Source organism: Pleurodeles waltl, chromosome 5 (assembly GCF_031143425.1).
Source record: "Pleurodeles waltl isolate 20211129_DDA chromosome 5, aPleWal1.hap1.20221129, whole genome shotgun sequence".
NCBI classification, from domain to species: Eukaryota; Metazoa; Chordata; class Amphibia; order Caudata; family Salamandridae; genus Pleurodeles; species Pleurodeles waltl.
The window spans coordinates 424,337,983-424,360,316 of NC_090444.1; the positions used below are offsets into that span (position 1 = coordinate 424,337,983).

Consider the following 22,334-nt stretch of genomic DNA (forward strand, 5'->3'; position numbering starts at 1 on the left):
AAGTTTTAAGATTTCTTAAGGGTTTGACTAATATGTTTCCTCCCACTCCTTTTATAATGCCTCAGTGGGATTTAAATTTAGTTTTAACTTACCTGATGGATACATCGTTTGAACTGTTACATAGTTGCCCATTAAGGCTCCTTACATTTAAAAATGTTTTTCTCATAGCAATCACGTTGGTTAGACGTGTTAGTGAGCTGCAAGCTGTGAGTATAAAACCCTTGTTTACCACTTTTCATGCCAACAAGGTGGTTTTGAGAACCAGGGCGGCTTTTCTGCCAAAGGTAGTGACTCCTCCTCCCCATCCCTCTAAGGAGGAGGAAAGGCTGCATCATCTGAATCCAAAGAGAGCGTTGAGGTTCTACATGGACAGGACAAGCAAATTTTGGATGGACGATCAGCTGTTCATCAGCTACATGGGCAAAATTAAGGGCAAAGCCTTCCAGAAAGGAATGTTGTTGAGGTGGGTCATTCTTTGCATTAAAATATGTTGGCAAAGAAAAATTATCCTGAGGGCATTAGGGCTCATTCGACCAGAGCTAATACTACTACTTTGGCGTTAACTAGAGGTGTACCAGTTGTTGATATTTGCAAGGCAGCAACCTGGGCTTCCCTCCACACTTTCACAAAACATTACTGTGTGGACTCAGCAGGGAAGAGGGACAGCCATTTTGCCGATTCAGTGCTTCAGGATTTCTTGGTATAGGCAGATAGGCACCCACCACCAAGTGTGGGACTGCTTTAGGACTCTATTCAAAAGGTGAAGAATCCACAGGTAGATGTATCCATCAGAAGAACAACTTACTTACCTTCGGTAATGCTTTTTCTGGTGGATACAGTACCTACTTGTGGGTTCCTCACTGACCCACCCGCCTCTCCGTTGCCTGTCTGGATATACCAAGAAGAAAGTTATTTATGTATGTTATATATGTTATATATGTAGACTGCAAATTATGTATATATCATACAGAATGTATTTTGTTATATAAATGTATATACATTTTTTAGTTGAGCGCACGCATGTTGTGCTTGTGATGTTGTTGTCCGCCTTGAAGGCATGGAAAAAGTGGGTGAACCTGACGTCAGCAAACTGGGGAGGACTTCTTATGGCTCCAATGACATCAGACCAAGTTGCGTACGGAGCAGTTTCATTGTGATGTCCTCGTCGACATGGACAGCGAGAAAGAAAACATTTCTGTTGAATCCTGGAGCATTTGGAGTATTCAAAGGGTGAGGAATCCACAAGTAGATACTGTATCCACCAGAAAAAGTATTACGGAAGGTAAGTAACTTGTTAATTTGCTCCTAATTATCAACCTGTTTGGCATTTTTCCATTTTGGGTCCATTTTGCTCACAAATATTATTCTTTTGTGTCTTGGTTAATACAGCTATGCCAGTCGATCGCCAACAGGTACAGAGGTATCTGGATCATAGAACAATCATTGCCATAATGGAGGTATGGAATCACACAGCAGTCATTGCCTCATGTACTTAGATAATCCTCCATCCTATGCCATGATGTCTGACAGACATCCCGAAGGGGCAAACTTTGCCCTGATCTGAGGCATGTGACCAGCATAGGCCTATTAAATCCATAAGTTGCCCAGGGATTCCCCACTGGGTAAGACAATTACATGATGTGCAACAGATATCCTCTAGAGACCAGTAAATGCAATTAACTACGAATGCGACTCCTACAGGCCAGTCGATGCCACAATGTGCCCCAGGCATTTCACATAGTTCAGTCAATACCATGATGTGCCCAAGATATTCTCCCATGAGTTTCTCAGTACTATGAAAAGCCCCATGTACTAGACAATGCCATGAGGTGCCCCAAATATCCCCAAAAGGCCCGTCAATAACATTATTTACAAAAGTGGCCCTTTTAATAAAGTCAACTAACAAGCTGTGCCCACAATCCCTTGAAGAACAGCTGATGCTATGATGTGCCCTAGACGTTCACTTATAAGCCAGTCTGTTACATAATGTGTTCAAGAAGCCAGTCTCATAGGCAAAATAATGCTTTAAACCTAGCAAACCCATGTGCCACCCAATAGCATGATGCACCTAAAGAACAATCTCCATAGACCAGTCAATGGAATTACGAGCATCAAGCCTCCACCCCTAAAGTCCAGTTATTTTCATATGGTACCCCTGGAGTCCATCTTTCAGGTCAATTATTGCCATGAAATACCCTAAATCCCTCCTCAGGAAACCCATCTTTGCCATGTAACAGTCCAGCATCTCTCCCTGGTGGCCAGCTAATTCCATGATATTCTATTGAAGTTCCCTGTTGACTACTCAACGTACATATTTATTTGTTTGCATCCATGAACATCTATGACGGTTTAAAAATTACTTCTAAAAAACCTTGTGAAAGCGTGGAAAAGGAGGGTTGGCTTTGTTTGGACAGAAAGTCCCCTGCATCGCTCTGGAGGGTGTTCACTAATGCCCTGTAGCCATGTAATTGTGCTTCTACATGTCTTAACATTTTTCCTGATGTGCAAAATAATCACATGCCTGCATTGCTGAAACATTCTAAGTACTGCTTTGCCCTGAGGTCAATGAAGCACCCAAAGAACACCCCCTTCCAAAATGACTAATGTTGGGAAGCGGTTGAAGCAACATAGTGTAGGCCCTTTTTCATGTCGGTTTCAGAGTTTCTTTCTGGCCCTTCCAGGTAAAAGTTCTGTTTAGTCTCCCTCAAACAGGGTCCTTCAAGCCATCTGTGCGGGACTTGGATGAAGGTGGTGTGTTAGCTCTGTATGTAAGCTGAGGGTGAGTGAAGGGTGTGTGCTGTGCATTCATCTTATGGGGACTGGAATCCATTTTGGGAACTCCTCTGTATGTATGGTCAGTAAAATGGAGTCAGGAGAAGCCCCTGATTGGATATTTAGGGTATGGAGGGTCCTTTGGAATTTCTTTTTGAGTTGTCATGGGGTTGCTATTGCAGTCTACAAACCATGGGCGTGTTATCTTAATTTGTATCCATGTGGCATCACTTTGTGGGAGCATGTGCCACTAATCCTAGGAGCTGCAATCTCATGTTTGTGACCGGGTACTAAGAATAATCTGACCACACCCAGCCCTTTCTGTGACTGATGTACAGGCACCAGGAACCAATGTTAGTCCTCCTTTCTACATACTCACACTTTGGTGACTTTTTCCTTCTCTCTCTTCATGATCCAAATCTGCAGAGTGGAACAGTGACCTGGTTTGGGTGGCGTGATTTGGACACAGGATTTAAATACTCAAGACCAGAACAATGCTGGTTCTGCAGGGTAAGCCACAATGACCCGGAATTTGCTCAAAGACTGCTGTCCAGTGTGTCCACCCACTCCCCGACTTGCTGCTTTCAGAGTGTGTATGTACACAGCTCAGGCTTTCCTAATAGAACGAGTGGCCCAAAAAACTCAAGAGAGTTCTTGGCCAGATTTTTCTGCTCTTGGGCAGCCACTCAAGCAAAAACAGGTGGGGACATTAATGGAGTAACTTGTTTTTTAATCTAATACTGAACTTGCTTACCTTACTTTCATAAAGTGGTTGTTTTCTCATATTTTTATATCTACATTTATAAGCAGTATTTAACAGTATGCTGTAAATAAAGTACTATCTCTTTTAAAAGATTAAGAGTTGGTTGTTCATTCATAACTGTTGCTAGCTATTTACATTACTCTGAGTTATTAGGGTCTGACTTTTCCAATCCCTTTTCCGAGAACATCTTAGGTTGGAGTGCTGTGCTACCTTGAGTATCAAGTGCTAAAACTGTTGTCTTTGGTATTCAGTTATCATCCCAGTAGTAGGTTGTTCCTGGGACAACTAAGGAAAAAGACTTTAATTGTGATATTTAGAGCCCAGTAACTCATTGTCTCCAAATCCCTGAACCAGTTCTGACAGGCTATAACCGGTGATGTAATCCAAAAGGCTGTAAAACTGGCAGATTAGGAGGTGCCAGACCGTAAAAGGATTTTTGCATGATGAACATAGGGCCTGATTTAGATTTATGTGGAGGGGTTACTCCATCATAGTGGTGACGGACATCCGGTCCGCCAAAACCTAAATCCCATAGGAAACAATTAGATTTAGAGTTCGGTGGAAGGGATATCTGTTGTGACGGAGTAACCCCTCTGCCGATGTCTAAATAAGGCCCATATTCTTGAATTCTAGTCTGCAGAGTGGTATTAGGGTGAGATGAACTATAATCAATGAACGAAGGTTGAGACAGCTTTGAGCTTGACCATCATCTTGACGAGAAGCTTTCTGTAGATTCCACTACAGTTGCTGATCCTGAAGACGACAATGGGTATGATGAGGGTGATCTTGTCAGGCAGGAACAGCAGATGCACAATTTATCATAAAACATATTGGTTATACAAATAGAAGACATTTTGTGTAAAGATGTTCCCCTATGTATCCAGATGACAGCCTGGTGCTTACCAAGAGGTGAACATGCTAAGTAGGAGATGCTGGAGGGACCATGTCACATGGCCAGTCAAAAGGAATTGAAATGAGGCCACCTGAACCCAGATGTATGATCTAAATCCTGGAATGTCGACATGGGCAGCTTTGGTGCATCCTGTTGTGGGCATGTACATGGAAGGTTGTAACTTGCCACGTAAGACATTTGTTGGATAATTGGATTTGAATCTCAGGGTCTTTGATGAGAATATAGTAGTGTATAAAACTGATTTTTGTTTTTCACAAGAGAAACTGTGCAGCTGGGTATATCTTACATATTGGGCTGCAAGACAGAGAAAATGCAATGGGTCAACTGAAATGCCTAACGCCACAGATGGTGCTAGCATCAATTTAAGAAGACCTCGCTAAATGAGCCCTGATCTCTGCAGGACATCCATAGGTAGTGAATAATAAGATTAGAAGTTTGCTGACATTTGCTGGACACATTCAAACATGTTGACACCCCCATCACTCTGGTAAGTGCATGACACAGTGGTTCTTTTTATTTTTTTGCATTAGATAAATCACATGGTAAAATAATCTTTTGTGATTATATGCAATTTTATTTGTTTTATGCTGTTAAGTGACTGTTAGAGGACGGTTCTGACCATCAGGACGGCCCTGATTTTTCGATTTTTGACCACCTGGTTTTTGACTGTTTACTGTGAGGAAGCCTCCTATGAGGTGACTCCCGCACAATAAACACATGGTAAAATGGACTGCACATGTTTACCGCTGGTGTCGCCGTGCTAAGGAAAGGCTGCTGTGGCGCAGCAAGGCAGGAGGCCCCAGGCAGGTTACATGTGATCATGTGTGCGCATGGATGTGCACCCATGTGAGGGCTGTGGGAGGAGGATTCCTAGTGTGCGCAGCCCTAGAACTGCGCTTAGATAGTCCTGGTGCAGGAGGAACTATGCAGAGTGGGTGGTGACCTGGAGTAGGTCTCATGACAGGGGTGTATACATGTGAGGGAGAGTCAGTGTGCTTACTGTCTTTTCACTGTAGGGACACCCAGTTCAATGCCAATGTCAGGGTGCTTAAGGTATTTGCATTGGGGGATACTCCATTGAATGTCAATGGGAAAGGAGGGCCTAGGGTGCAACTCCAGTTCTCTGGGGTCCACCGAGACCAGAGTCACACCAAAGTACACTGTAACCTGTAAGAAAAGAATGATGCAGTAGGTTACAGGAGCATAGTTGTACAACTTATGGGTCATCCACGGATGTCATATTTCTCTGCCTCAGCTCAGGATTAGGGCCAATTACTGCTCTGTCCAGTTGCTGGAGCAGGGCCTAGCATCAATCAGCCAGCTGTCATCCGTGCCAGGAGCAGGCTGGAGAAGCCCTGCGAGGAATGTCAGGTAGGAGGGGCTGAGACTTTCAGAGCACATGTGGCAACTAACTCCTGGAGGATGCCATCTTGAGCTATCCCAGAAGACTGTGCAAGAAGGAGGGGACGGGGGCAAGGAAGTGATGTGGCACATCTGGATAGGCCAGAGGTGCAGACCTGCTGGACACTTCCGCCCCCACTTAAAAGGTCCTGCACAGGGGAGAGCTCTCTCTCTTGGCTGTGCTTCACTGCTGGACACTGGGACTGCAGACGGGCGTCATGGACAACTGTAAGGAAGAACCTCCTGACTGCCCTTGGGGCAGGGACTCAGCCCCTGAAGGATCCCAGGCCAGCGAGGCGAATGCCAGGGCCAGGCAAGCTGGCCCCCTTAACCCCCCAGAGGACTAGTTGGGGGAAGGACTGGGCTAGTGCAAGGAGAGCGCGCTGCCCGGAAGGAAAAGAGGGAACCCAGAGGAAAGAGTGGCACAGGAGTCAGTGGGACTGGCTCCCTGATGATCTGGGACCCTTCGAGGCCAGGAGGCCTAAGGAGAGTGCTCCCGGTGGCAAGGGCTTGTCACCAGGAGCGGAACGACGCAAGAATGAAGAAAATCGGCCCTTGGGGGCCCGAGATATCACAGGACAAAGAATGGCGACCTTTGACCTTTGTGAAAGCAGCTACGAAGCGAGTGGAGCTCCGCAGCTGCTTGAGACTGTGCCCCCAGGGTGGGCCAGGGCCTGGGGGGCTGCCCAGGAGAAAGAGGAGAACGGGGGAGTGTCGTCGCACTCCCCCTCTCTGAAGAAGAAGGGACCCCGGACCCCATCCTGGGGCCCCGTGAAGCCTGGTCCCTGTGTAGGAGGTTGAATGGGGGGGGGCGCCGTTGCGCTCCCCCTGCCGCTGTGGAGAGGGGACCCCGGACCCCATCCCGGGGCCCCCTGCGGCGAAGACCAGCCAGGGAGCGCCGTCGCGCTCCCCGTGAAGAAAGGTGAATGGGGGGGGCACCGTCGCGCACCCCCCAGCAGAAGAGAAGTCGGGGAGCGCCATCGCGCTCCCCGTGAAGATGGTCCAAAGGGGCCCCGGACCCCATCCCGGGGCCCCGAGAAGAGGCGGGAGTGGGGGTGCGCCGTCGCGCACCCCCAGCCGAAGAAAAGTCGGGGAGCGCCGTCGTGCTCCCCGTGAATATGGCCGAGGGGCCCGGACCCCATCCCGGGGCCCCGAAGATGCCAGCAGGAAGGGGGAGTGCCGCTGCACTCCCGCGTGCGGCCCGAGCGGCCGCCAGCATCCCCAAGTCTGCCCGCTGGAGCGGGCAGACTCCAAGTCAGCAAGTCTGCCCGCTGGCCGTGCGGGGAGCCGGCGGGGGCGGCCAGGGGTGGGCTCCCTGAGCCGCCCTCCAATGAGGGATCCGCTTTTTGGGTGCGGGGGTGTCCGGGTGGGACCGGCACCCCCAACAACAAAGAAAAAACCAAGGAAGAAACGAAAAGGCATTGTGGCTCTCCCCAGCACAGCGGGAGAGCCGCTCATCATTTATGCAGCCGTCCCAGCATGCTTTGCGGGGCAGGGGCTGCTTTTTGAGCCCTTAAAACACCTGTGGTGGTCCCATTGAGATGGGGGCCACCACCAACGGAGAACTAGGAGGCTGGGGGAGCTGCAGGAGCAGCGCAGCCCCCCCCCAACATCTGTTGGTGTCCCCACCCTTTGTGTGGTGGGACACCTGAGAGATAACCCCTCCAGGGTTAGAGGGATGTTTGAAGCACAAGCTTCAGTGAACTTTTGTTCGTGTTTGTGCAAGGGTGTAGGTTGGTATGGCCCCATGTATTCTACTGTTATTTTATGATTCAGTAAGAGTAATCCAAAAGTAATCTCAAAGTAATCAAAAATAATCTAAAAGTAATCCTGATGGTTAGAATACTAGAAATTGGTCTCTTATGTTCCCTGAGTATGCTAATTTGAATAATGATACGGACAGTCACATCTTGGCAGGATGAAAGTATTTATTCACAAATGTAGGTGTCATCATTGCACTGTACTGTTGAATACTGTCAGAATGTTCAAATGTCGCAAAGGGGGGCACTGGGATTGTGTTGCCATGGGGGTTGTTGGATTATATTCTCCTTTAAAGAGACCTGAATGATTACATACTGTTGGTCCAGAGTGATTTTATCACTTTGTATATATTTGTAGATTGTTGCATAGTATTGAGTAGTGTGTGTGTGAATAATAAATGTACTTTTACTTTATCAAAAGAAAAAGCACAGACTGGACATTCATTTATTAAGAGTCATGCTTGCGTGCTTGTGAATGGGGATTACTAGCCCACACCACCTCCCTTGAGTAAGCCTTGGACTGCTCTGCAACGCTACCCTATGAGAGTCAAGCGCTACACTGGGGTGTTTGGTTCCCAGTGGCGGTCGTGTGCGGACTCGTTACTTGTGCAGGCCACACAACTAATGACCCACCTTTCAACAGTGACACTTTAACTTCCACACAAAACATTGGGCTTTGTGCTTGACATAGAAAGCAATAGTCAGCTGTGCCACTTCTGGTGCATACAGTACACTAAGCTTTCCCTCATAGAAAAATATGCCCAGCGTGGCTGGCGGGTCTGATTCACCTGTTTGTGTCAACACACTTACTTGCAGACACAAGAACGTACCACTGAATTGTCAGTGGTTCAGTGCAAGATGTTAACCCATGAATCCCAGGATTGGCAATGAGGTATCTTCAAACGCACCACATTGGGGAGAGAGAGGGGTGGTCATCAAGCATCAGTGCCCACTTTCCATCTGCGTATGGGCGTCTCTAGATATGATTGACTGATGCATCACTTGGCTAATTTCTGTGTTGGATAATGCGTTTGTGAACATCCTACTTCAAGGTTCTTGTATTTATAGATCCAAACATAAAGATAACTCTGGTTTTGTACATTAGTCTCACTCTTTTCATTTCCATAAGCCAGTCAATGACATCATGCAGCCCAAATGCATCACAGACGTCCGACTTGGTCATTTAATGGAATGGAGTCCATGAGCTTCCCCTACTGGCTGGCCTATGCCAGGATGTACCCGAGGTGTTCCCCATAAGTATAGTCTCCTGTTTCCATTGTTTATTTTTGTGAATTGAGGTGGTACTTTTGAATGTTTTCCTAATTCATATTAATGAGCGTATATCAGGGCTCAGATGTTCTAATGCAAAAATAAAGAGTACGTCAACGTTTTTGAGTGTTTACAGAAAATGTTGTGGAGTGAAAAGATTTGTAGCATCTCTAAATTGTTTTGTGCCAGTTACATGGAGTGATATGTTGGTGGAAGCCACTCTCTCACACAGTACCACAGTCAATAATGTCAAGGTAATGCACTGCAAAACAGTGTTGTCCCCTAGTGTTAAGTGTGATCTCTAATCTCATATGTAGCAAACCCAATCAATTCAATGCCCTCTCCATTTCTTGTGACAAAGCCTGGCACAAGTAAAATCGATACCTGTTACACTAAAACTCATGAGGTGTTGTAGAGATATGGGGCTGCCCCTCACAAAAAAAGAAACATGTATTCCACTTCACTACACAGCCTGCATGAGTTACTGTCTGATGCAATAGTAAAAAATTATCAAATGCTAAATACTGATATGGGAAAGTATCTGAGAAAGCACATCCTTGGCCATATTCAAGAGGTTGATGGATTTATTAAATATTTGCACAAACATTATCAATCTGGATTTTCTGGGATGTCAAGCAAATTTAGAAAAAATGAAACTGCAAAGAATCAAAGAAAGACATATATTCAACTGAATATCCCTGCCACACTGCTAATATATCAAGCACATATTTTGCACCATTTTACTGTACACATTCTATACAGTTGTGATAAGATTTCATTTCCCTCTGACCTACTATCCATGCACAGGCAGACGCACCAAATTGGGGAAATCTAAAGTTATTTGCCTCTCCACATCAGTTCATGGTGTCATGAAGACAGCCTACTTGCTGAAGTTGGCCAGATAAATATAAACTATGAATTATTCCCGGACTACTGCTTGACCTTTACAAATCCACCCATCTCAAGTGTTATGGTTTAATTAAGTGTATGAATAATCCTAGAAGTGTGCTGCGTTTTTACCTCCCAATTTAGGTGAAGTCAGCTACATGTAACATGTTTTGTCCAAACAAGCAATTAGGAAAGTTTCTGGAAAACTAGGCTAATCCAGCCATACCAGAATCAGCTGCAACCTTAGCTCCATAGACTTGGGCCTTTTACATTTTCATTTTGCTATCGCCCCAGCTCAGAAATATGTAGGCCTGTGGTAACCCACCTGCCCCTGGACATTGCCTTGCTTTGGCCTAGCAGTGCTTGTACATTAGGCATGCCGGAGCTGGCTGCCAGAGACCCCGTCCAAGACAGCCCCAGAAGTCATGTTCTCACTTTGCTTCTTGGGGTCCTGCTGGCAGCTTCGATGTGACTATAAGGCTGCCAGCTGTAGAATTAATGGGTTTGACGATGATGCTTGGTAGACTGGCCACAGGGCTGGTAGGCCAAAGTGGCCATGGCTTCACTGCATGGCCCTAGGATATTGAGTGAGCAAAGGGGGTTTTGACCAAATGAGCAAGAGTGGTCAATCAGTACCAAAAGGTTCTATACCAAAACAAATAGAGTACCGGTATATTAGCTGTAGACAGACCTAGTGATATTCATACACACCACTGGAAAGAAAAAACAGAGGTCTTCTCATGTGCTGTATTCACTCCATCACTTCTTTCACAACAATGTATATGGGATAAGCAAATGGTGCAAAAATGTGGACCATCATCATCATTCATGACTAAATACCCATGGACTTTAAAAACATGATTAAAAACGTTAATCTTGATAAGATTTCAGATTGATGCATAGGCTTCTACCATCAATGCTAAAACAACTTTGAAGTAAAGGCAACTTTTTAAGAAACAGTATAATAGTACCTGCTTGCTGCCAAAATTTGATATGTTTCATCCCAACAGTTACAAGTTTGTCTGCATGATGAGGGCTACACTTCGCCACGAAGATTTTATCTTTATGCCCTCTGGAAAGACAAAAACAAATTCACATATGAAAACGATTAAAACAATCTAAAGCAGAAGGATTGGTGTACTCAATTTCTGTTGTGCCAGATCCACAAAATTACAGGCCTAATTCAACTAAATATTCCCATTGCTCTGTCTTTAGCAATAAATTTTGCAATCTAGTTCACACATTTACGATTTTCACAATCTCAAAAAACTACTAAGCACTTCTAAAGAAAAAAAGGGTTCCAATTTTATCACATACCATACTGTTTTGGACATCTTCATATTAAAGAACAGAGTATGAATTAACTAGCTATATCCATATGAAACCAGAGGAAAATTACAAATGTTGAAACGCATCCAATAGATTTGATACTTCAAGAAAAACCCAACTAACTCATTCCCACTTTTAATGGCCAAGTTTTAAAATACAATGGTGACAGTAATAAAAACCCTCATGTTGAAGATAGGGTCAATTTCTCCTCCCTATACTCCCAGCTACGTTTCCCTGCACTTTACCATAGGGTGCACTCCACAACTAGGACAAAGATCTCCCAGTGGTAAAGTATAGGAAAAATAGAAAAAGTTTAATAAACTTGAAAAAAAATGTAAAATTCTTTGTATGTTAAATATTATTGCAAATTAATTTAAAATATTTATTTTAAATGTAAAGTAAAAGATGCCACAGCTCTATTAATTTAATTTTGAATTGAATATTTATTTAATCTACATATAATACATTTAACTAACACTATTCTTTAAGGATTTATAAAACAAATCTAACTAAAGTATTAAGTATTAAAATTACAAAATGCTATGCACATAACTTAAATGAACTTCAAAGGTTATTAAAATATGTATTATTAAATAATAGAATATATAAAATTTCTGAACAGTCAATTCAATATATATTTTTAAAAAGTAGAAATAAGTTATTTTAATTTAACATTATTTCCTATGGGGTTCTGTTTTAAGTCCTTGACTCCATTATTTTCAATGGGAGGGTTCTCAGTATCATTGGTTGCCCATGTATAGTGCCGGACTAACTGTCTGTAGTAACTTTACACTTGTAGATTTGTATCAGGGGAGGGGGAGAGGGGGAGAGTGTGAGAGATACAGGCGTCTACACTCTTGGTGTCTCCAACGAGTAGCTTGTGAGCTACAAGTAGCTCTCGAGCTACTCATAAGTAGCTCTCCTGTGAGCAACCCATCCTACAAAAACTGAAAAGTGCATATTGAAAACAAAAATGTAAACTTGTCTGATGTGGTCAGTATTCAAATTTGAATAACATTCATAGCTCTGAATGATTTTCATGAACATAAGTAGCTTTTATTACAGAAAAGGTTGGAGACCTTGAGCAACTTTACACTTGATAATGGTGAATAACCAAAAGTAGTAAAGTTAGTCAGAAGTGTAAGAGTAAACTTGCACATGTAGATTTATTCAAGTATATGTTTACCTTTGTGAATAGGCCTTGGTCTCATCAAGACCGAAATACATCAGCCAGAACACCCTTGGATATCTCAACCAAGTATATGTTTACCTTTGCGAATAGGCCTTGGTTTCATCAAGACAAAAACACATCAGCCAGAACACCCTTTTTTCCTAGCTACCTCTAAGGTGTACAGAGGCAGCACCTGCATATCCTCAGCTACATTGAAATTACAAGTCCCTTGAAAAGGGCATGACATCGCAGTGGAGGTGCAAGGTATGCATGAGGGGCATAGAGCTATCAGTCATAAGAACAGCTGATAGGCTGCCCCAAACATACCCAACAGAAGGCCGTGTAATAATCACTCAAGGCGTCAGTGTGTGAGTTGGCCAGGGCCACCGTCATACAAAGCAGACCCACAGTCAGACAACACAAGAATGTTTTTATAGGGTAACACAGACCTAGCACATTATTTACTGAGGAGTCTCAGGAAGGCTGCAGAGGTAGTAGGGTTTTAGGCAGAGTCCACTTACAATGTGGCTATGTTTGAGAAGAGTGATCAATGGTGGATATCTCACCCGCAATCTCTTAGTAAAATCATCAAACAAATTTCCCCATTGGTTGTATGGACCTTCGAAGGTTGACTTGAAGCGTTGTGGGGAGCAAGCATCAGAAATACATGTCAATCTCTGTGAAACTAATGTGGCTTCACAATGAAGACCAAGAATTAATTATCTCAACCATCAGGGGCCACCCCCTAATCCTCCCCCCACCAGCAGAAGCTGCAAAATCTTTTCAAGAAAACAATAATAAACTATGTTTATTATCGTTTTCTTGAAAAGGGGCTGGGCATTGGGGGTGACGAGCACTTGAGGGGAGTGCACAGAGCACTACCCTCAGAGAGCATGTGTGTTTGTCCACCCGTCTCGGGCTGACCAAACACACATGCGCAGTAGTCTCTCTCCAGCCTGCACAGGCACCCAGTCTGCCTGGGAGTGCCCTGGCTGGGCGCTTCCAGCCAATCCTGACGCTGCTCTGAGCAGCGTCAGGACTGGCCACAGGGCAGGCTGGGAGCCTGTGCCTGCAGCAAGACAGAGGAGAGCATAGCGGATTGAGCAGTGCGGGAAAAAGTACATTTTTTTTAACCTCCCCCTCCCTGCCATGTGCCATGCCCCTTTTCCCTCCCACGAGCTGCGCCTTTCAATCATAAAGGATTATTTTAAACATTTACCTAATGCAAAGAAGGAACAGATTTAAAAGATCCATTAACACAGTCTGGAGACCAAAATGTTCCAGTAAGTTAAGTCATAATAAAATGAGATACAAAATAGTAACAGTCACAATGCAGAGGAAACAGACTAATACAATCAAGTGTTCCATAAAGAAACATTCCCTTTCTAGTCTATGCTATAAGCTAGAACAGGTTAACCCTAAATGATTTCTAAAGGGGATTTCTAAAGGGAATGCATAGAAGGTATCCACATGGTTTGAATCTTCATTAAGAGTTTGAATAAAAGTGAAAGAGTATTCAGCATTAAGCCTTACGCTCAGTAAAACCCAGATGAGAGATATGCTCCCTCTCAGAGTCAGAATGAAGACTGCCTACCTACCTATGAAACACCAATAAAAATTACAACTAGCAGTTTTTAGAAAATCCATGTTTCATTCCCACCCTGAGACCCAATCCTTTAACTGCATTTGAGGGGAGCTGACATACTACCTAAGTTCCCATCCCTATACAATGAGACACACATCTGGTTGTCCTTGAGGGCAACATTCTCCTCGAATACTGTGAACAGGAGGCCTTCTCTCACCATCATCGCTTCACAATTGTTGCCAAGTTTTCACTCTCTATCCTCACTATCAGCAATCTAATACATAACAATAAGCCTTTCTCTAACTAATGAGGAACACAATATCACACCTGCAGAGGAGAGAAAACAGCATACTGGCTAAATTAAAGCAAACATTTTCAACTATTGCTTAATGTCAAGCTAAGTTAATTTGGGAATCAAAATGGATACACAATACAGTATTATAAATCAGTGGAAGTCAATCATCATCAAACATGACTATGTAATGAATATAGTTACATTAGTCTATTAATCAACCTAATACACCATGTGTAAAAACTCTTAAAGAACAAAAAGATTACATACTATTAATTCATTTAAATGTACCAAACACATTAATGAAGTGAGACCACACTCAGAATATAAATGTTGTATATGAGTGCATAAATGTATAAACATGATGTATGTAGGGTGGAGCCAAAATTATGTTGCTCCAAGAGAAACTTAGCAGGCCACTATCAGTGGGGTGTTCTGAGCCTCACTGAGACACAGGATGAGGTTGATACTATTGATATGACACAGATATTAGATTTTTTTGGAGCTTCAAAAACGTAATCCTGCGTCTTGTGTAGGTGGGAGTTTCATGTAGCAAAATAGATCTAACCTGGGATGTGTGATGCTCACACTAGCTACTTCCTGCAGGTAATCATTTTTTATTGACACTTCAATGCAGTTCATCATTATTATTATTAGCTTTATTTCGATAAATATAAATACCATAAAAGCACATCACGTTTAAAAAAGGAACAACAAACTACATAATAGACAGTTTTAGTCATAAAAGGTTAAAAAGGAAATAAAAAGGAAGAGAATTGTTTTTAAACATAAGCATTTCCCCACTGTAAAGTCGCACCTTATGATTTTACATAAAAGGACATTGTGAGTGTTAAAAGATCAAAATACAGGCCTGGCAAAACATATCAGATAAAAAAGACATTTCTATTTAAAAGTATAAAAATATCTAAAACAGAACGAAATAAGAACAGCAGATGGGGGATACGTCTAGACCAATTAAGATAGTAGGTGCATACAATAATAGATTCATCAGTTGCTGCTCCCCACATTCGTTATTAAATTTCCCTCTACTTTTTTAAGCGTGTTCAATCTGATACGCCAGATTGAATCTAAGTATTTTGCCAGACAACAAACCACTAAAACAGATAAGTCAGATTTAAGAATTCTCAGAGCTAGCAAGCAATTTTTAAAACCCATTATCCTACATAGAGGAATAATCCAACGGGCTCTTTGTTTGCGGTATGCGGGGCATTGGAAGAGAAGGTGAGTTACTGATTCTTCTCTGGCACAGCCCATCGGACACATCTTAGAAGAACAACTAAAATTAGACCATTTATATGTGAGGGAACGCAAAGGAAGGGAGCCCACCCTGAATCTAATGTATAATGCACGAGCGAACGGAGAAGATACTATATCCATATATTGGGCAAATTCATAATGGCATTTAAAATGTAGAAAATTTCCCGTCATGGATGATGGCGAGACAGTAGACAGTTGTGAAAGCTGAACGTGGAGCCAGAATGCATCCTTTAATGTCTGGGTTGCATTCTTTGGAATGGATAATGGGTCCTTCCAATAAGACCCCAAGCCAAGTAGCGAGAAGGACCGTTCTACATATGCACACCACTTGATTTTGGAACTGGTGTTATTGGCCATCAAGTTAACTAGCGCACATCTATAGTGAACGAGAGAATCTGATGACCATAAGCGAATCCAATACAGCAGGGGCTTGAGTGCAACGATCTGGCTGATGGAAGGGAGATTTAGGTCCATTCGTATTGGAAGCAGTGGGGTACTGGAAGGAACATTTAGCAGTGACCTTAAGAAAGAGTTTTCCACTTTTGTCAAGTCATCTAAGCAGCAATGGCCCCACAATTCAGCTCCGTAAATTGCTCCCCCTCTTGCTTGTAATTTATAGATTTCCACAGCGGGCGTCATGGCAAAACAGGGGGATCTAGCTGCGAATCTTACAATGCCACTCGCTCGCTGTTGCAATCGTAGGGTTGCCTTCTGGATGTGGCACTGCCAATTGTGCGAATCTTCTAATTTCAGGCCTAAATAATCAAAGTCGCTGACTCTTTCCAACGCGGCACCCTCTAAATAGATAGGTCGTCGCATTCTGCCTTTCCTATCGCCAAACACCATGCACTTGGTTTTTGAACGGTTAATTTCAAGGCCATAATCATTGCAAAAGTCCATGAATCTTGAGAGCAGGGTTGAGAGGCCTGTGGCTGTTTGAGATACCAGCAGGGTGTCATCGTCAAATAAAAGGCAGGGAATCTTCTGCCCTCCTAATTTAGGGGAGTCGTTGGAGCACTCCATGAGATAAGGGATGCATGCGTTTATGAAAAGGAGGAATAAGGTAGGGGCAAGCACACAACCTTGTCTTACACCTCGAGCAGTAAGGAATTTTTCTGTTAATTCACCTTGTGGGCCCCATCTGATTCTTCCATAGTTGCCAGTGTAGAGATCTCTGATAATGTTTAAGATAGGGCGCGGGACTCCTGTTTTAGACAAGACTCCCCACAGTTTGTGGCGGGGTACTAGATCAAAGGCCGATTTTAGGTCCACAAATGCTACATATAGGTGGCCTAAGTCAACATCGACGACTTTCCATTTAATAGAAGTAAAACGAAATATCTGATCTATTGTGCTAATTTGTTCTCTGAAGCCCGCTTGAAGGTGATTTAAGATTTGTTTTTCAACTAACCACTTGTTCAGCCTGCTCAACAACTGATGGCAGAACATTTTTTGGAGGTTGTCGAGGAGGCTGATGGGTCTATAATTACCCGGAATATTCCTCTCTCCTTTCTTGTGGATGGGCACTATGATTGCCTCTTTCCATGAGTCAGGATAGATTCTGGTAATCAAGATGGCGTTAGAAAGCCTGTTGATATATGGGCCCCAAGTGCTCTGGTCCACTTTAAACATATCAGAGGGGATCCCATCCAACCCGGGGGCTTTCGCTGCTTTCTGGGCTGCGATGGCCGACACAGTTTCGTTCAGTGAAAAAGGAGGCAAAAAGCACATGGGCTCGTCAAGAGTTGTTAGCTCCCCCGGGGTTATGTCAGGGATATAGCGGGCCAGAGAAGGGCCATACAATTCCTTAAAGTAGGAGAGCCAAATACCAGGAAGGATATAGGACTCCAGGTGAGGTGCTCGGTTCTGATCACCGCAGGAAACTAGAAGCCAAAACCGTTTGGAGTCATGGACGGTAGCTGCCTCGAGTAGATTGCTCCATAGCCCCTCTTCATACTCGAGTTTGCTTTTTTTACAAGTAGAGGCATAGTGGCGTCTAGCATTGATGATACCTGATCTATCCTTAGTCCTTAGCGCAATGGCCAAAGTGTTTTTGGCCTCCCTACACCTCTTGTTAAACCATTTAGTGTGTGGTTGGATACGAGATATAGTCAGTGGCCTAGGACGTTTAGTAAACAGCTCTTTTAAGGTAGCAAAGAGGTCCAGGTGGAGAGGCAGTACTTCTGATGGAGCCAAAATAAGATTCACTTCAATGCAGTTCAATAGATTATCACTTAGAAGAATGTAAGTGGCAGTGCACAAAACATAATTAATACCTTCTTCGCTATCCGATAGATGGTGCCTGTACTATACACATAATTCTATTGAAGCAGAAGTCTTAAGGCATAAAATCCCCAGAACAACAAAGAGCCATAAATAAACCACATCACTTAAAAGATTCCAGTGCATAAAAGGGAGAGATACGAATGAAAGAAGGCTGTTACTGACAGAAGGACATCTTGGAAGCTTAGGTATGCAACAGATCATATTTCATGTTATAATGTCTGTGATATGAGGGCCTAAATGTCTGAAGCTGTTACTGAGATAAGGTGTAATTACATATGTAATTTTGATGCAGTCATACCTCAGCATGAAGATGGGAAAGGTAAATAGAAAGAGTGTGGAAGTGAGCATGGAAGTGAAGCACAGCATGAAAATAAAAGAAGGATTGTGCTTTCTTGCAAACATTCAAGTACATGCTCCCCTTCTCAGTAAAACAGAAAACATGAGGGATGCTTAATGCCACACAGCACCATTCTAGATTAATTTTCAATATCAGGTGCTGTCAGCACTCTTTATCACGTTCCCCTTACAAAGCCTGCATGCTAATCAAGGCATACCTATAAGTGGCACAGCTGATAGAAAAATGGCACTTAAATAGTCATAGCAGTCTCCTCGCTTTAATAAATTAACAAAAGTACAGTTTTATATGTTTCTGTCAGTGTCTAATGTGTAAAGATACAAATGGTTCATACCTGGTAGTTGCTATCTTTTCTCCTTTTCTCCAGTCCCACAGTACAATAGTGTGATTGTCATCTAACCCAACAGAAGCTAGACACTTTCCATCCGCTGAAACATGAAAAACATATAAAGTCATATTCATTCATGTAAACTACCTGTTACAGCACATGGGCCGTACCTGCATGAAAGTAACATTGCTGCAGCCAGCCAGAGAATAACACAAGGAACAAGATGGACAAAGCGCCTACTGAACAAGAAAGGGCTGTAAGAACATTCATATTTAGGATGGCAAAGTTATATGCCCTAGTCAGAGCTTGATGAGCTGTCCCTACATGTTTTGACATATTAACAGGTAGAACTGTCCTTTAAAGAGGGGTGAGGATTTTTCTCTGGGGTCCCCAGCACCAGCACGCATTAAAAAAGTGAGAAGCCGAGGGCCCCATACAACAAGGTCTCTTGGTTCTAGGTCTGCGACAGAAAGGTAGCCTCATTGACCCTGGGTGAATCCTCGGGTCGGCATGGATGAACAGCACAGGCATAGCTCAATGCAAGGTGGTAGTCTAGGCCATGTCTAAGTTCAGTACCACACAACTACAACACATGCAGTAAAATATCAATGTCCATCCTAAATTGTGGGTACATAACTCTTTATGAAATAATTCAAGAATATATAATTATACTTACAGTATAAAAGGTAGGTCACATATTAGAAAATACGCAACAAATTAAAACGTGTAAATAGGTTAGTAGAGAAACAAGGATCCCTGACTATGGAAACTCTAGAATTGTTGTAATCCCTAGATGATTGTGAATGTCAGCACAATTCAACTCAACTATTCAATGTTGATAGACTGATGAGACATGAACACACATTTTCTTTTATAAGGGAAAGGGTAATTGACACACATGTATCCAAATCATTGATCAGGGACACAAAAGGAAAAACCTATTGAACTAGATTTTTAAGGTAAAAAAAAATACCATTACAGTCACCGTTAAGTGAATGATCTATAAATGTCACTATCCTCCCCCATCAATACAGCTGAGTAAACCCTGGAACCAGTTGGGGAATAACACAATACAATAAATCTGTGGTGATAAGGCTAAATCTAAATGAACTCAAAGACTTCCAAACAAAAAAAGAAATATTTCACATTCCCATAAAACATGACTCAGGGTAACCATTTCATCCATAGTTGGCCTGCAGATATTAGATGTCAAAAAACACAATTTTTCCAACTGCTTTGAATCCCACAAAACGGTTAATATCACATTTTAAGGTAGATACTGGAATATTTAAATTCAAATTACAAGGCAAGTAACTTTCCCAAACTCTTTCCTAGTTATTACCTTACACATTCACTTCAAACTCCGCTGACACAAACATTTATTCAAATATTGTAAATTAAGACCAAAGAATACAGCAACAGTAGCATTCTGGATGTATACAAACTATTTTAATGAAGGACACAAATCTAGCTCTCCTTTTAATCAATCCACATTTAAAGATGGAAACTCTCGTATAAACAGTGAGTTCAATAATTAATACCTATGTATCTACATGGAAAGTAAATTATATTTGAGGGGACAATATCTCTGTTAGAACTAATACAAATTAGAGGCGGTGGTTGAGGGATTACATGAGTTCCTCTCTGTTACCCTAAATCTCTTTAATCATTTCCCATACTTTCCTTCCTTTTTTAATATGAGAACATTTCTACATTTCTAATATCCTTCTTATGTATGTACTTGTATTGTCAGCAAAATGAAATGCAAATAGGCCCCTTTTTACTAAATATTTATTTATATGAATTCTGATAAAGGAATGGGGAAAGCGCATTATTTGAATCTAAAAGGTGGGGAAGTCATGTAAGTCAAATATCTCAGTGGAAGAACGCAACAATTCTAATACCCACAAAGTGAGAGATAAGACTATTTACTATGGTATCCATGTCAGCTAAGATTATTGTTGCATCATGCATTACATGGGACACAAAAACAGGCAGGCATACGGTGAGGTGAATGGGACACAAAAGTGAAGGTTGGACAATCAAAAAAGAAGGTCACTTGTGAAGCAAATCGAGTATGCAGAGGAAAATGGAGCTCTCAACACATGTAAATACTAAGCCATGTTGATGGATGTGGGGGCATGGTGCAGGCTGAGAAAGGAAGTTGAGAGCGGAAGGAGAGAAAAAAGAAGATGGAACACACAACAGTGTAGGCAAAAAATAATCAAAGATTAAAAAATGCAATGGAAAGGGACCAATAGAGAGCAGGTGCATGTTGGGGGAAAATGAAAAACAGGAATAAAATAAGGGAAAGGGCTAAAGAGGAAAAAAGCTCTAGAAGATTAGATGCCAAAGAAAGGCCGAAACAGTGCAAAAAGAAGGTAGGAAACATGGACAGTGCTGAGAAAAGTACTTGTCTGTTTCCAGGAGCAGCAATAAAAGAGGAGGACTTGCACTGACATCATATTGTGCTGCTCATTTTCTCTCTCTTGCTGATGCCGGGAAGAAATGAAGAGATATTGCATATCGCACTGCATATTTCTCTTGCTATGAAATTAAATGGAATTTTATTTTTTTATTTATTTAAAGGAAATAAGTAATGTATCTACTCACAAATTCATGATTTTAATTGCTACCCATTTTCCAATAAACCACCTTATTGTTGGTTTAAGTGCTGGGGGCCCAAAGGTAAATTACTTTTTTGTGACGGAACCTGCTTATTGTTAGGTTTCTTTCTCATTGAAATCCAACAGTCTATCAACAATGACCCAAACACCTTATTCCCTAGCTCAGACCATTCAGGAAGGCCACTTTTCTGCAGACAAACTCAGTATGACAGTTCCATAACATGTGGTACCTTTAAAATGAGAAAAACAAAATTATCAATCCATAAGGGAGGTGTTGTGTTCTCTCCCAATGCATCCATTTAACTAGTGCAAGGGGTTCCGTAATTTATTTGCTTACTCTGTCAGATATAGGATGTCAATGTTTCTATGCTAAACTTAAAAAGAAGTGTCAAGGGATACCCTTGTCGGCTATCGCTTTCGGATCAAAACCATCAGAAATGATGTGCTGACTTTAGCATTAGCTTCTGCGAAAAGGTGGCATAGCGTGATATATGAGGTTTCTATCAAATCAAATTTGTTCATTGTAGACCAAGTCAATCCTTTGCATTATTAGATGCAACTTATTATTTGAATCAAACTGGCTGTATGGGTTTGAGTTGATAGTCATAAGGAAGGTCGTTTTCCAGGATGTTGTTACACAGAACGTGTATGAACTCATTCAAAAAGGGTACACATCATGCCTGATAAGACAAAATGTAATTCCGATCACAGAGATGGTGTCCTGAATGGGGATCAGACTTCCCAAAAGTAATCTCAGAGATTTTTAATACCAGGAACAGTCCAAAAAGAGTACTTTAACTTAGATCTTGGACATACGATCCGGTCTGTAAGAATTTCATGAGTGGTCTAATGGAGACACTGGAGATGCAGGAACTACCATACAAGAGGACAATTTGGAGAAATTAGAATGGATGACCTTGTAGTTAAAATGCTTCTGCTTGATGAGGACTTTAGTGATTAGTGTCTTGGGACGGAAAGCATATAGACACATTCTTGACAATTTGATCAAAAGGCCATGGCCCTTTTATTGATTTTCATCAAAACTGTATATAGATTCTTGAGGTGTGGACTCAAAACTTCAAAAATCACACATCTAAAAATAGAAATTCCATTATATTTGATGTCTTTAAATGTATTTCAACCAAAGATATACATGTTCAAAATTAAAGTACATTGTTTATTTTAAGTAATTAATATGTAGTAATTAAGGGACAATTTATGATAAATAGAAATTATTTTCAGACTATCTAGTGTGTATTTTATATTTATTATTATTTTATATATATAATGTTAAGTAATGTTAAGTAATGTAATTGT

The 22,334-nt window shown here is 42.1% G+C and overlaps 1 protein-coding gene across 2 annotated transcripts in view; it reads right to left on the bottom strand.

The window, feature by feature from the left end:
• The window catches only part of EML6 (EMAP like 6), an 854,573-nt gene that overhangs the window by 277,769 nt on the left and 554,470 nt on the right, over window positions 1-22,334 (bottom strand). For both annotated transcript variants that reach the window (XM_069234186.1, XM_069234187.1), the window contains exons 16-17: window positions 18,397-18,490; window positions 10,738-10,838 (exon numbers count right to left, since the gene is read on the bottom strand). In XM_069234186.1, coding sequence (XP_069090287.1) covers window positions 10,738-10,838; window positions 18,397-18,490 — 195 coding nt within the window. The remainder of the gene's footprint in view (window positions 1-10,737; window positions 10,839-18,396; window positions 18,491-22,334) is intronic.